Source organism: Chiloscyllium plagiosum, chromosome 25, assembly GCF_004010195.1.
Source record: "Chiloscyllium plagiosum isolate BGI_BamShark_2017 chromosome 25, ASM401019v2, whole genome shotgun sequence".
In the NCBI taxonomy this organism is placed as follows: domain Eukaryota; kingdom Metazoa; phylum Chordata; class Chondrichthyes; order Orectolobiformes; family Hemiscylliidae; genus Chiloscyllium; species Chiloscyllium plagiosum.
This window is the reverse complement of record NC_057734.1, coordinates 16,828,118-16,845,043: the sequence shown is the minus strand read 5'-3', so window position 1 is coordinate 16,845,043 and position 16,926 is coordinate 16,828,118. Positions and strand designations below refer to the sequence as shown.

Here is a 16,926-nt window from a genome sequence, read left to right as displayed (position 1 = left end):
CATGAAAACAGACCCTTCGGTCCAACTCTTTCATGCCGACCACATATTGTAAATTAATCTAGTCCCATTTGCCTACACTTGGCCCATATCCCTCTAAACCCTTCTTAATGATATACCCATCCAGATGCCTTTTAAATACTATAATTATACTAGCCTCCATAACTTCCTCTGGCAGCTCATTCCATACATGCACCATCCTCAGCATGAAACAGTTGCCTCTTTTGTCCCTTTTATTATCTTTCCCCTCTCACCCTAAACCTAAGCCTCTAATTCTGGACCCTCCCCCAATCCCACCCCAGGGAACATATCTCATGTATTTACCCTATCTATGCCCCTAATGATTTTATAAACCTCGATAAGGTCACCCCTTAGCCTTCAGTGCTCCAGGGAAAACAACCCAGCCTATTTAGCCTCCCCCTACAGCTTGATTAGTTGTTTCTGAAGTCATCTGTAGTCAGTTGGTACTGATCTGATGCATGGAGAGGTATGCTGTCCTCTGAAACAATGGCAAAATTAGGACAGCCAAAAGTCTATGTGGGCTCTGTTTTATTGACACAGCTGCTTACACAACACTTCTCAGCAAGCTTTAAAGCTAAAATGGGAACTGTACGGAAAGCCTTCCTTCCTCTTTGCCTTAAAAGTCTAATGGTGCAACAAAGCTGCTGTATTCAATCAGGATGTGGAGGAGCCGGTGTTGGACTGGGGTGGGCAAAGTTAGATATCACACAAAACCAGGTTATAGTCCAACAGTTTTATTTGGAAGCACTAGCTTTCGGAGCACTGCTCCTTCATCAGGTAGTTGAAAGAGCAGTGCATTGAAAGCTAATGCTTCCAAATATACCTGTTGGGCTATAAGCTGGTTTTTACGTAATTTCTAAGTGTATTCAGTCAAGGTATTGACCTGATGCTACAATTTAATTGTCGAATTTCCTTCCACTCCTTCATCCACAGTGTTAAGCAAAACTCCACTCAGTTTTTTTTTAGAAAGTCAAGTACCTTCTAGACTGGATTGCATTCAATGCTTCTCATGGTCCGAAGCAATAGTTCACTATGCATTGTACTCTTACGCCTGATGAGAGGTAACGGATTCTCTCACATATATTCAGAGTAGCCAAATAACTACGGACAGATATAGACAAAAAAAACCCTGGAAATCAAAAGTAACATTTCTTTCAAACTGCCAGTGCATAGTTTCAATGACTGAATAGCTTAAAGGGCATAGAATACATCAATGGGACAAAAGTCTCGAAGTTGAATTAAAAAGGAAGGTCCTTGGAAGGGTAAACTGAACTGGTCAGAATTCACAAGATTTGTTCTGCTACAGGTTGCAATGTCTAGGTCCTAACCACGTTACTGAGACCAGAAATTTCCACAAAGACTGAAAAGGTCAGATGCATCAGGGGAACAGGAGGGTGTTGTTCTTCTTCAGACATTTTGGAGACAACAAATGGAAGAAAGCAAGAAGAAAATAGCTTGCTCAAACTCTGACACACATGGAGCATCCCAGCCAGAAACCACAAATAAAAAGGGAAAGAACAGAGAAGCCGAAAACATTACACACTTCTGAACAAGCAGAATAACAGGTTCCGAATGGATTAAAACATGCAAAATAATATGAAAATAACTGTATTTTGAAAGACCATGTGATGTCACATCAATGTTTCAACATTTGCTCATAAAACATGTTTCCATGCATATGGCTTCCCAAACAGGTTCCTCTCAGCCTCAAAAATGTTAATTTTAATTTTTATCATTTGGACTCTTCTACTGAACCTTCATGCTGCAGTACATTTGCAAACTAACAGTTGGCATCCAAAATGTTCATTATTCACAACTAAGATTTAACAGAGCACTGGCAGACCATCCAATGTGGAGGTAATCAAAGCTCAGTTTAGTCTTATTCTTTCCCAGCAGGCACACACTTTCCAAAAAGGACTAATGTCTGATCAACAGTTGATCTTTTTGTAAGTTCAAGACAAATGGGTAATTGTAAAAAACTTAGCTGAAGAAACGTTGACTTTAAAAGGTCTAACCTTGACTCAGTGATAGCACTGAAAAAGTTGGAAGTCGCAGGTTGAAACGGCATTCCAGAGGCTGGCTGGTAGTTCATGCACTACCAAGGGATTGCAAGGCAAACTCATATTTGAAACATAAAAACCTTAGGTTAATATATTTGCCAAAATCCATGCTCTCTGTCCTGAAACTCCTTTAAATCAAGCATTTGTCACTTGTCTTAATATCTGTCTATTTCCTTGGCTCCATGATATTATATTATTTGATTACACTCCTGGTAACTATCTGGGGTTGTTTCAGGATGTTAAAAGCATGACTTAAGTGCACTTTGCTGATCAAAGCTAAAAGGTAGAGCAATCAATTTAAAAATATCTAGGCATCCTACTCTAAAATGGACACTTTCCTCCTTGCAGCTGATATAGTTTTGCATGCACAGTTGAATGAACCCATTATTTTAAAGACCGAGGTGAAATCAACCATGAAAAAGCAATAATCCAGGAAGATTTGCCTCTGACATTGTTTCTTGTTCGATCTACAGCAGAGAGAGAGTGCAGTCCCCCATTTTACCACCAGTGCTGGAGTTCCAGAAAGACAGTGTGAATCAGACATTCACAAATGTTAAATAATGCTGAACTATATGTATAATATACATATGCTGATGTGCTGGATGACAAATAAAATAAGGCCTATGTTGTTTGCAGCTCTGATGGACACATTCAGGATCAATGAAGAACTGAATGATTAAATCAATAATATGACACAAAAAGGAGGAAATGCTGTTGCTTTCCACCAACTGCATGTTATCCACGTAAAAGGTCACTTCAGTAGAACTACACTTATAAGTTTAGGATCACAACTTGTAGATTAGATTACTTACAGTGTGGAAACAGGCCCTTCGGCCCAACAAGTCCACACTGACCCGCCGAAGCGCAACCCACCCATACCCACTCCCCTACATTTACCGCTTCACCTAACACTACGGGCAATTTAGCATGGCCAATTCATCTAACCTGCACATTTTTGGACTGTGGGAGGAAACCGGAGCACCCGGAGGAAACCCACGCAGACACGGTGAGAATGTGCAAACTCCACACAGTCAGTCGCCTGAGGCGGGAATTGTAGATGCCTAAATAGATGTTTTAAAAAGGCTGATTTGTCACTGCACATTTGTGTACCACCGACAGTGTGTAGGAAGGAGGGAGTTGAAAATTCAAACATGACAGAACATGTTGCAAAATAAGCAACACATTACAAAGTACAGAATACGTCCTGGCAGGCTGTATGCTCTGAAGTCTCATTATCTTTCGTCTCTTTGAATACTGTAGAAAAAGGCTAATGAATCATTCCAACAACCAATAGTCAGGCATGCAAAGCTGCAACAGGCCTTTCCTCTCCACAGACTTCCCTTCCCCCATTACTTCCTGCTTGGCTCAGTACTTCCTGTATTCACAGTTACAGATTTTCTACTAAAATCTCTCTCACCCAGCAGTGAAGAATTTTTTTTTAAATTTAAGAATATTTGAAGACATTACTGACTTTAGTGATGGATGAAAATGATTTTTATTTCTATTATTTAATTCACATTTTATAGGATTCTCCAAGATTGGTAAAACATTTCCTGACTGATGGGATACCTATTGCAACTGGGTTCAACACAGTCACAAATTGACAGAATGATAATAATCCTGGGATAAGTAGTTCTATAACCAGAATAATATGACAGTTTATAATCCTATGGATTTGTAATTTATCTATTGGATAGATGTAAAATCACTAACAGGTCCATCTATGTCTGCTTAACCTTGTACAATCCTTCATGACACAGTCATTTCCAAGTAGCTGTTCTGCGGGGTGTTTTGTGGCAAGATGCCTGCCGTGTATCGCTAGATAACAATTAGCTCACTACAGTTCAGTCAGTACAAAATGTTATGCAGTTCATTCCAGTGTAATCCAGTACAGGTTTTCTTTACTGTCTGTCCAATGAAAATCTGACACCAGTACTGTCAAATTTAAATAGGCTACCAGTTGGGGAGAAAATTGTGGTTCATAATTAATGCATCAGACAAGCGCTCCTGTGAATTGCGAAGTAACACCTCCAGGCCAGTTAGTTTCCTTTCTTATTACAAGTCCACTACCACTTATGTGCGGCCTTACTCCTTCACTCAACAGCCATCACATTACATGTTTAGTGCAGATGGATCTCACCACATTCGACAAACAATTACTTCTGGTTAACGCACTGGCAGAGACAGGTTGTCCTAAAGACACACTGCACAATACTTCCCCACTGCCGACCCCTTCCCAGTGCACCAACAACCTCAAGAGAGATTTAACGAATATTATTTGTGCACAAATTATTCTTGGGGTGGGGAGGACATGAACAACGAAATGGCTCATCACAATTTAACTATTCCTTGAAAGATTTTGTTTTTAACTGAACAGAAAAGCTAGTAGTTCAGGTGGATATTAAATACCACAGGAAATTCTTTAAGCAATCTGGTCAACAAACCCTGCCTCAACTAACAAATTAAAAAGGTTTCCATAGTCTTACCAGACTACAGGGCAAAAGTGAGAGAAACAGGGTAAGACAGACAACTGACGGTGGTTTAATCTGAGGGTCACCATGCTGGAAGTGCAGGGAGAGGTTGAGAAGGACAGTCAGTCCTTCATGGTAACCTCAGCTGGTGTGTGAATTGGACCCATGCTGGTTCATTCTGTCATGATCTCATTCAAGGCAGAGTGGGTTGAGGTACTGTATGATCTATTCCTGTGTGTACTCTTATGTACATAAGAGCAGTCTGTGAAACTCAAAGTGATCCCCTAAATAGTTAGTACATCAAAGTTTGGACGTGGCAATAAAAGTGTTTTACAATTCCAAGTCTGTTTTTTCATCTCAACAAGCAAACAGAGTGCTGTATGGCAGTTTGTATTGGGTGTGTGTAATAACACCTCAAGGAATTCCTTTAACATTTCAGTTCCTTCATTCTGCAGTGCATGAAAGATGCAATATTATTTGTATTATACTGCTGGGATGCATATAACAAAAAGATTCTTTTATGTGGGTTGCTGTCAGTTTCAAATAATGGAAAAAGGCAGTCCTGTGTATCTTCCAGAAACCAAATCCATGGATCTTTAGCAATTTCCAGGTTTAACAGCCCCTGTAGCGTGCATTGCACTGCCCTTGTGGCAAGTTAACTCTGGTCTGGGAGTTAGCTGTGGAGCAAGAATATCTATTTCCAAACAGAATATTAATTTTAAAAAAGCGTGCACTAGTCTGAGGTAACACTTTATACAATAATAGTTACTTGCAAATAAAAAAGTCCCGGGTGGAACTGGTGTACTCCACAGTACACACTGGTCTTGCCATGTGTGGCAGGACAAAAGAAATTGGAAGGCAAACAGATCAGGATCAAGTGTTGGAGACCTGAGAGAGCAAAAAGTAATCGCCTTTTGTTTGAGGATTCTTTTAGCTACTTACACGCAGTTCCTTCCTTGGAAAACTAAATTAATGGTTTAAAGTTTATGCTAATGTTTACACGAAGTCACAGTCATACAGCACAGAAACAGGCCCTTCAGCCCAATCTGTCCATGCCAATCAGGTTTCCTAAAACTAAGCAAGTCCCATTTGCCTGCACTTTGCCCATATCCCTCTATACCTTCCCGATCCAATCTACCTGTCAAAATATCTTTTAAATCTTGTAATTGGATTCACCTCAACCACTTCCTCTGGCAGCTCGTTCCATATACACACCACCCTCTGTGTGAAAAGTTGCCCTTCAAGTCCCTTTAAATCTTTCCTCTCTCACCTTAAACCACTGCCCTCTGGTTTTCGACTCCTCCACCCTGGGGAAAAGACTTTGGCTGTTCACATTATCTATGCCCCACAAGATTTTATAAACCTCCAGAAGGTCACTCTTCAGCCTCCTACACTCCAGGAAGGAAAATTCCAGCCTATCCAGTCTGTCCTTATAACTCAACATTCCAGTCTCAGTAACATTTTTGTAAATATCTTTTGCACTGTTTCCAGTTTAATATCCTTCCTACAGCAGGGTGACCAGAGTTGTACACAGTACTCCAAATGTGGCCATACCAATGTCTTATACAGTTGTAACATGACATCCCAACTGTTTTTTTATTCATTTGTGGTCTGTAGGAGTCTCTGGCTGGCTAGCATTATTACCCATCCCTAGGTGCCCTTGAGAAGGTTAGATTAGATTCCCTACAGTATGGAAAGAGGCCCTTCAGCCCAACAAGTCCACACTGACCCTCCAAAGAGTAACCCCCCCCTCCCCAGACCCATTCCCCGACCCTAACACTATGGGTAATTTAGCATGGCCAATTCACCTGACCTGCACATCTTTAGATTGTGGAAGAAAACTGGAGCACCCGAAGAAAACTCATACAGACACTGGGAGAACGTGCAAACTCCATACAGTTGCCCAAGGTGGGAATCGAACCCTGGTCCCTGGTGCTGTGAGACAGCAGTGTGCCGTGCCGCCCATGCGATTAGGGAGGGAATTCCAGGATTTTGACCCAGAGCTTGGCTAGAGGAGCAGCAAGTTCTGGAGCACAGTCTTCAGTACTATTGCCAAAATGTTGTCAGGACCCATAGCTTTTGCAGTATCCTCCAGCCATTCTTGACATCACGTGGAGTGAATCAAATTGGCTAAGAATGGTATCTGTAACGCTGGGGACCACGGAGGAGGCCGAGATGGATCATTCACTCGGCACTTTTGGCTGAAAATTGCTACGAAAGCTTCAGCCTTATCTTTTGAAATGACGTGTTAGGCTCATCCATCATTGATATTTGTGGAGCCTCCTCCTCAAGCGAGTTGTTTAATTGTCCACCACCATTCATGACTGAATGTGACAGGACTGTAGAGCTTAGACCTGATCCATTGGTTGTGGGATCACTTGCTGCTTATGCTGTTTGGCATGCAAATAGTCCAGTTTGGTAGCTTCACCAGGGTGACACCTCATTTTCAGGTATGCCCTCCTGCACTCTCCACTGAGCCAGGATTGATCCCATGGCTTGATGGTGATAGTTAAGTGGGACATATGCCAAGTCATAAGTCATTGAATACAGTTCTGTTGCTTTTGATGGGCCTATAGCACCTCATGGATGCCCGGTCTTGAGTTGCTAGATCTGTACCATTTAGTAGTCACAGTGCCACACAATACAATGAAGGTTATTCTCAGTGTGAAAGCAGAACGATGTATACACAAGGACCGTGCGGTGGTTGCTCTCATCGATACCATCACAGCCAGATACAATTGCAGCTGGCAGATTGGCAAGGATAAGGACAAGGAAAAGTATGTTTTTCCCTCTTGTTGGTTCCCTCACTAACTGCCGCAGACCCAGTCTTGCAGCTATGTCCTTTAGGACTTGACCAACTCAATCACTAGTACTGCAGCTGAGCCATTCCTCATAGACATTTAAATCTCCCAGAGTCTAGATTAGACAGCAGTTTTTAAATCTCCTACCCAGAATACATTTTGTGCCCTTACCATCTCAGTATTTCCTCTAAATATTGTTCAACATGGAGGAGTATGGATTCACCAGCCGAGAGAAGACAGAATATGATAATTAGCAGGAGATTTCCTTGCCCATGTTTAACCTTAAGCCATGAGACTTCACGGCTGAATCTATGTTGAACAACTCCCTCCAGAATGTACACCACTGTGTTGTCATCTCTGTTGGGTCTGTCTTGCTGGTGGGGCATAACATATCCAGGGATATGGTGATAGTGATGTCTGGAACATTGTCTGTAAGGTATGATTCAGTGAGTATGACTACGTCATGCTCATGTTCGACTAACTTGTGATACAGCTCTCCCAATTTTGGCGCTGGTTCCCAAATGTTAGTAAGGAGGACTTTGCAGGGTTGGCAAGGCTGTTTCTGCCAGTGTCTTTTCCGATGGCCTAGGTTGATGCAAGGTGATCCATCCTGTTGCATTTCTTGGAGACTTTGTTTCGATTAGTAACTAAATGGCTTGCTAGACCATTTCAGGGGACAATTGAGAATCAACCATATTTCTGTGGGTCTGGACTCACATGTAGGCCTGAACAGATTAACCAGATGAGATTGTCAACAATCGACAATAGTTTCAAGATCATCAGTAGATTCTTAATTCACAATTTTCTTCAAAAATGGAATTCAAACTCCACCATCTGTCATGGCAGGATCTGAACCCAGGTCACCTGAACATTAGCCAAATTTCTGGATTAATAGTCCAGTGATCATGCAACTAGGCAGCCACCTCGCAATTCTCCTGTAACAATGTAGATTTGGTTTCAGTGGAATTTCTAATGGGGAGAGAAAAGTGGTGGGCACCTTTTAGGAAAATCAACTATTTTACACCAAACTGCATTTATTGTGAATGCTCCCACCAGGTAGTGCATACACAGGAACACAGGTTTGCAAGGACCACATCACTGCAAGCAATGAAACAGCAACTGCTAGGAACTTCTTTTGTGTTTTCTGTGGCTTACAGCCTAAAGGTTTGTAGACCTGGCCATTCAGCCATTCCTGCCACACAGACAAAAAAACTGCTTATCACAGATCCAAACAAATGACTGTCCATCACCAGCTCACACAATGGACATCCTCCATACACATTTACCATTGCTCTTCACCATAGTAACAAATGGCTGAGCAAAGAACCACTCTGTTGGAGAGGAGAAAGTCCACCTCTTACCAAATGCCCCCATCCACCTCACCCTCCAGTCTCTTCCTCAATCCCTCTTCCTGTGGAGGACATCTGCACACCTGCATTGTGACTAATTATTTCCTCATATTATTGTCACAAAGTGCCCAAAGTGAATTTTTATCCTGTTCTACATTTTGTTTTAGGAGATATTTTAGAAGTCACTGAATGCTATCAATTTTAGTGGACAAATTTACTCAGCAAGTGACCTCTGCTGAGCTTGGTGTCATGATGCATAAAGTGAGCCTTCTTTGTGTGCAATGCTGCAAAAATAAAATTAATAAATAAAGATCATGCAAAACTTGCAAGAGCTGGTTTGCATTTGCCAGGAGATGTTTTAAAACAGCTAATTCCCCATTCATAACATTTTATGGCTTTCATGATGCGATGAAGCCATAGCCAGCTGCTCCTGTTCATTTGGAAAATGAATAAATCATGCCTTGCACCATTTACTGAAAGCTGCAAATGGGCATTAAAAGAACAGGGCCACAGATGGAGAAGATGCCGAATTAAAAAAGATAAATATATCTCCTGCCAGAGGAAGTGACATCAGACAGTGTTAACCATCCTTAATGATATAGTCATATTATTCTAGGCTTTCCTGATATACCATCTTGTAGTTGTCATGGATCAATTTATTCAGTGTATTGTAAATTACATTAGCATTAATTTCTGCACATTAAATCAAACTATCCAATGCCCCATTTAATGTAAAGCTCAGTCTAAGCAATCTCCCTATATATTGCCTTGTTCAAACTCGACATCCTCTACAGACTGCATATTCCTCTTTATTTATTGTTTAGTCCACATGACTTCATTTGTGAAAAATTGTACAACTTATCCTGAACCATGACATTGTTCACCATCTTGAAACTCCATGTTGAATTCACATGATTCCATGTGTATTATTGGGCTGAAACTTATTTTTTCCGGCTAAATTTCATTTCATTGGGTTTCAAGGAGGGTTTCTCTCTACAAGGCCTTGCAAGCTTTCTTGCCATATTATCTTAAACCTGTTCTAGTAACTATCTACTCCAAACACAATGGCAGCCCTCTCATTCAATGCTAGCCTGATTCGATCACTCACCACATCTGGAAAAAAAAAATCCATGGAGAGCAATCCCTGGTGCCCATGCCATCTTTAAATGTATGGCCAGTCCAGAGCTTCCCTGAATGATATTTGCCTGAGAAATGGCAGATAAGAGGAAATTGGTGCATTGCTTTGTGGCAAGGGATGTGTACATGACAGTCACGATATTCCCCAAGACTGGTAGAGGAGGCCATGACACCAGATTATTGCCACACGGTTCAGTGCAGTCTCAGCCATCTGGAGGCACATCCAACAATATAGGGTCCTAATACCACACACTCACCATCTCTGCTACTGCGCACACCTTCCACCGAAGCTCATACTCTCCCACTCACTATTGATGACAACATCCTCTCTCTGTTGCTCTCACCCATCTCACCCCCCAAAGCACCACTATCCCTGAATGGCCTCTGCATTGCCTACTCACTCACTCAGGACAACTCATCACAGTTCCCACCTGAACCAGCACTAACAGCTGTGCCGCCCTCTCATCTCCCTTAATTTCTCATTTTCTCCTTCTCTCTCATTCCAGGAGGAAAAACAAAGCCAATACAGTCAGGACAAGTGGACGAACCCAATCCTGACAACCCCAAGTGATTGACTGTCCATGGCCAAGTCCCTGGACTTGTATTGGAGGGTGCCCTTAGCTTACTATTCCTGGAGCCATTGAGTTGAGCGAGGACTGCCCTGATTTGTGTCTGCACTAAATGGCAACACAAGACAGAAGTACCATAATCTCTGCTGATGGGGAACATGTGCAAAAAGACAAGGCAAGTCAGGTAAGGATTCTGTGAGCATCTGGATCAGCTCAATGTAAATGAGTGTTCAAGACAGTGAGCAGACAGCCCTGAAAAGCAACCGGGCTGAATAGATGAGCTGGGTGCCTGACCCTGCACGTAAAGTGGGCAGCAGCATTACAATGATAGTTATCAATGCACCCCAAAGTAGGCCTTTAAATGTGCAGAAGCATGCAGCAAGTGGATCAGCCATGATGATACAGTGAGGTTGGCAAGTGTCTGATGCCAAGATCCATGAATGTGGAGTGTGCACAACAATGCTCATGGAGCATACCCTGGATATGCTAATGTCAGGTGTCAAAGATAGAGGTCTAAAAAGGAGCAAGTGGTGAGCTGGAATTGCCAAGCACCCACTCTGACATTCTTGTTGAAATTCCCAGCGTCAAGTTTTCTTGTGGCGGGTAGTAAGGTACAAAACAGCATATTCATCAGACAAGATATGCAGTTAAATGAAGCCAATGAAAAACAATAATAGACATCTTGCTGTTGTCCAGTGAGAGACTTATCTTAATGCATGATATTTGGTTGGAAAATACAGCTACTTTTTTCCAACTCAAGAAAAGACCTCGCTGGACTTCTCACACCATTCTCAGATTTCCTGCCATTGCCCAAGTTTTCAGGTCCCTTAAAGATTCCCCACCATTTATGACCAGCTCTCACCACAGTCCTGTTCAATGCAAGTCTTTCAGTGGAGTTCACCATTCATTCTGAACAACACCCGGAGTTTTTCATGGCTGGGGTTTTCCATTAATTATGCTGACTAAAGATACTGATATCATTTTGCTGAATTAATTCAGTGCAAACTGCAGTTAATCTCTTACATTTAAATCTTCAACAGGTGTAGTAAACCAACTAGTTTGCGCAGTTGGACCTTCTTTTCAAGAAAGAAAAGTAACCCGATTCCTTGAAGTCTGAAAGGTCCCACAAAATTAATTGTTCAAAATACATTATAAAAAGTAGTATTTGACTGTCACAATCACCAATGTCAACAGTTAAATTCTTAACTAATAGAATACATACCCATCAATCAGAAAGTCCATTTCACATACTCAACATATTCACATGTTCAAAGACTGTTAGCTTTCCTAATTTTAGACTGCAAAATTGAAATTAGATTGCTGCAGTTGTCAGATGTTGAAATTGTCCGCCAACACATTTTTAGATGCTGCTTCTTGCTGGCACCATTACCAACCTTTAAGTCTTCAGATCTGCAATCTGCATCTGCTCTGTGGGTGTTGCTAAAACCTTGTTTTTCAAATAGATTCATTGGCTTCTATTAAGCTGCACTTGTTTGTCTTTCCATCTACAATAACATCCATCTTGACCACCATCTGTCTGAAGGTTATGTATGAATTCGATCCTTTATCCAGCTTTCATTTAAACTGATAGATAAATTTCAAAATCGATCCTTTTTTGGGGGCAGCAGATTTGCTCCCCAATAGAACAGAATCTTTTCTAAGTACTAATGAAAAGAACGAGAGCTTAATAATTTTCATTTTAAACTAAAACATAATAAGGGCTAAAATGGCACTTAACAAAACAGTTTTCCATGCACAGAAACATATTCAAAATCACCCTTGAACTTGTGCAATTTTTAAAACAGAATGTATCATAATACTGAGGAGGCATTCATTGAATTCTGGACATGCAAAGAGCAAGGAAACTCAATATCAATAACTGTAGTACTCCCAAAATGCTGTTCACTCTGTAGACTTCCAACAATTCAGGCTAGCAAATGGGCTACCTGCTTTATTTTTATGTCTGAACAGAATTGCACTGTTCCATGCACCTGGAAATATCGAGAAACATCAGATAAATTGTAATAACCAAAACATTGCTCAACACAAAGATAGATTGAATCAGGACTTGAAACAAATATTTAGCCACCCCACTTAGGGTTGATTAAAATGGAACAGAATCAATACAAAATGCATCTTGCAATTGTCCTGATTGCAGTCACCATTTCTCCTAGAAATACAATGCAAAATTTTGGATACACAATTGGGAAAGCATATCTGAAATTATCAGTAAAAGTCTCAATGTAAACTTTTAATATTTTCACAGGAACACAGCTTCTATCATGCAGAGACCTGGCCTTCTATCTCTAGACTTTCCTATCTAGTGTGTCATATTACTGCTTACCGTCGAGTGTGGTGAACCGTATGTAAGTCGAGTGTGTGTCATCTGTAAAGAACTAGTGTTTTGCAAAGCTTTACCATAAGCAGTTGATATGGAGAAAGTGAGGACTGCAGATGCTGGAGATCAGAGTCAAGGGCGTGGTGCTGGAAAAGCACAGCAAATCAGGCAGTATCTGAGGAGCAGTAGATGCCCAAAGCATCGACTCTACTGTTCCTCAGATGTTGCCTGATCTGCTGTGCTTTTCCAGCACCACAGTCTCCACTCTGATCTCCAGCATCCCAGTCCTCACTTTCTCCATATCAACCGCTTACAGTAAAGCTTTGCAAAACACTAGTTTCATTACGGATTTCCAGCAGCAACACAGCCATTTATGCCATTCTGCGGTCTTTTCATTACAGAGCAGTGAATGGCAGGAAACCTGTGGAGCCAAAACAGCAGTGTCGTTTATTGAGGCCAACCGTCATACATGTAATGGGGTTGGAGGCTGCTGTGGATCCATAAGGAATAAGATTTGTTCCCCAAGGGTTCATTTTACAGTGATTTCACTTTTTAGGCTCACTTAGTTAAATGTAAAGGAAGTTACCCAAGACCATATCTGAACACAATCCTTGTGAATTTTTTTAAGTTATTAGCATTTCTATTAAAATTTTAGCATAAATAATAATAAATAACACCTTCAAATTTGGGCACATATTACCCAGGCATCGTGAACTCCATTGGGTTAAATCCTTCCAAATCTATTTTATTTCAAAGATCACAGTGAATTGCGTAAGTTTAAAATATACCACCTTTTCACTTTATACAAAAAGGTGAGTGAATCAAACTACTTTCCGTGCACTCAACAAATATCACTTTTAGTGCCTTCAACACGATAAAAAACAAAAGTGCTTTTACAGAGACATAAAGAAAAGATACCAAGCCAAAGGATGAGATGTTAACATGGTTACTCAAAAACATGGGTGTAAAGGAATGATTTCAAAAAGGTAGAAAGAGTGTGAACAAAATCTAACTCATCAAACCCACTTCTCCTTCATTCCAAGTATAAAAGGTCCAAAAGAAGTATTCTTATTAATTGCCATATAAAAATATAATTAATCATTCCCCTTCTTATTGATACGGTGTAAAATTCCACAACATATGAGTAGTTTCTTAAATTTTCCTGAAGTACCACAAAGCACCATTTAATGACAAGATTTGAGATAAATTGAAATATTGTACTGTCCAAAAATACATTTTTAGCTCTTCTGCTACATTTCATTCTCTACTGTAGATGCACGAATGTCTTTTTCATAAAATCAAACTTGAAGTCCAAACCCATATTCCTCACCTCTTTATAAATTATAAAGGTTTTTACTACAAATAAAGGACACTTTTGGAACCAAAAATAACACATCAGAACATCTGAGATTTCAGACTTGGGCTGTCTGTGTGGAGTTTGCATGTTCTTTCCACGCCTGTGTGGGTTTCCTCCAGACACTTTGGTATCCTCCCACAGTCCAAAGATGTGCAGGTCAGGTGAATTGGCCATGCTAAAAATTGTCCATAGAGTTCAGGGGATGAGTGAGTTAGGGACATTAATCATGGGAAGGGGACGGATCTGGGGAGGGATGCTCTTCAGCAGGCCAGTGTGGACTTGTTGGGCCAAATGGCCTGTTTCCACAATGTTCACAGAACATCCACATTGCTTAAACAATATTTGGTAGGACTGTGGCAACTTTACCTGCATTGGTCAATCAACAGGTTTGTCAAAATGCTCTCTATTTTCACCATGTTAAAATGAAAAATTTTTGTTTCGATGCACTATGATTAAAAACAGGTTTGTGCTCAAATGTTGCCTTAACTAGTTAACTTGGTTGAGTCCCTGATCTATTTAGTCCAAGTACCTTGTTCAGTTTCTAATCTCCGCTGAATTACATGAATATTGAATTACATGAACGTGATCAGGTGAAACTTCAAGTGGCATCTTTATTCTCAGGTTAGTTATGAGAATGTGATTAAACAAAGAGTTTCCACATTGTCAATTAACTGGTGAATTCTCCTGGCAAGTATGCATGTGTGAGTCAGGCTCCAGTGTGATAAATATTTTAAACTTTTCTAAAAATATTTTATTTCTAATCTATACATATAAGATGACTGAGTACTTGTTCTGTGCTAGATGGCTCCAGGCACATCCAAACTCTCAGCAAAAGTTGCAACTTCAGGAGAGAAAAGAAGAAAAAGATAAAAATAAATCAAGTGTACAAAAAGTGTGTTCTCTAGAAATGCCTACATTCAAAGGATTGAATTTCACATCCTTTTTGATAATGCATGATGCACAACACCCTTACAAACAGATCTCAAAAATCAAACTCTGCAGCAGAAAAACACTGAAACATGTACAAACTTTTTACTCACCAATTTTCTGATTGAAAATCTTCTCAAAGGTTAGTTCATCTCTTTCCTCCAGGTACTTTTGCATAACACTGCGTATGCTAAAAATAAAGAATAAAAAAATGTAGAAATCTTCCAATGTTTCATTAAATTGCAACATTTTGGTTTCTGACAAATTGGATGAAATCCCATACATTATAGTGACTGAGACATATGATGTTCTTTAATTAGCTTCCAAAAGACAAGTGGGAACAAATTATGACTGAGGAGGGTGCTTGCAGTACAGAGTGTATTTAAATATTATAGTCACTGTTCAGACATGTAAAGGAATGTAATGCGGTCATGATAAAGTCACTGGACAAGCAGTCCAGAGACCCAAATGTTCTGGAGACATAGGTTTAAGTCCCACTATGACAGACGGTGAAAAATTAATTTAATAAAATGTGGAATCAAAAATTGCCTAATCGCAACCATGTTACAATTGTCAGAAAAGACCCATCTGATTCACTTATGCATTTTAAGGAAGGAAATCATCCTTACCTGGTCATGACGTACATGAGACTCCAGAGCAATATGGTTGCCTCTTGTCTGCACCGTGAACAACTACCAAGCTGTTCAGTTGTATAAACTGACAGACCACCTAGCATTGACCTAGGCACCAGAAACAACAATGGCAAACACAGCCCTTTCAACCCTGTAAAAAATCTGGGGGGCTTGTGCAAAATTGAGAGAAAACTACCTCACAGGCTATGATTCCAAGAATATCTGACTGTCCCAGACCCCTCTATCACCATCCATGGGTATGTTCTTTCCCATCAGCAGGACAGATGCACCAGAGATGGTGCAACAGTGGTACAGCTGAGGGTGAGGAACCTGGAGATTCTCAACATTGACTCCAGATCCCATGAAGTCTTACAGCATCAGATCAAACACAGGCAATGAAACTCTCTGCTGTTTACCATGTATCCCAGCCAATGAATCAGTACTCTTCCAAATCAAACACTGTTAAGAAGAAATAATGATGGTGGCAACAGTACAGAAAGTATCGTGAGTGGGGAATCTCAATATTCACCATGACTCGGTTGAGCTTCTCAAGGGCCAAAGGATATAGCTTCTGGACTGAATCTGTGATGGGCAGCAAGGGAACCAACAAGAGGGAAAAGTTTGTTAGATCTCATCCTCAGTAATTAGCCTGTTGCAGATGTCAGATCATGACAGTGTTGTAAGGCACAGTGACTAGCTTCAATCAGGTTGTGTGGCACCAAGAACATATTAAATGAAACAGTTTGAACAGATCTAGCAACTCAAAACTGAGTATCCACTAGACATTGTTGCTCATCAAAAATGTACTCAACACAATCTGGAAAATCACGGTCAGCATACCCTCTTACTCTGTAGTTACTACCAAGCAGGGAAATCAAACTCGATTCAAGAAGAGTGCATACGGAGATGGCAGAGCAGCACCATGCATTCGTAAAGATGAGGTATCTGCGTTGTGCAGCCAAAAGATTAATTGCATGCCAAACAATGGAAGATAAGCCAGTCTATCAACCCCACAAACAAGGAACCAGACCTGAGTTCAGTGGTCCTTCAATATCCAGGTGGGAACTGTCATAGACAACTAAACAGATAATAATAGGAGGGAGCCCTTCAGCCACATCCTCAAGGCATGGGAGCCCAGCATGGTAGTGCAAAAGGTAAGGCTGAAGCATTTGCATCCATTTTTAGCCAGGAGATCCAAAATCCAGATGATCCATCTCAACCTCCCAGAGTTCCTCAGCATCAGCTAATTCAATTCACTCCACGTGTT

The 16,926-nt window shown here is 40.7% G+C and overlaps 1 protein-coding gene across 2 annotated transcripts in view; it reads right to left on the bottom strand.

Annotated features, from left to right (window-relative positions):
- grk3 (G protein-coupled receptor kinase 3) overlaps positions 1 to 16,926 on the bottom strand; it is a 300,505-nt gene that overhangs the window by 272,822 nt on the left and 10,757 nt on the right. For both annotated transcript variants that reach the window (XM_043715596.1, XM_043715595.1), the window contains exon 2: positions 15,141 to 15,217. In XM_043715596.1, coding sequence (XP_043571531.1) covers positions 15,141 to 15,217 — 77 coding nt within the window. The remainder of the gene's footprint in view (positions 1 to 15,140; positions 15,218 to 16,926) is intronic.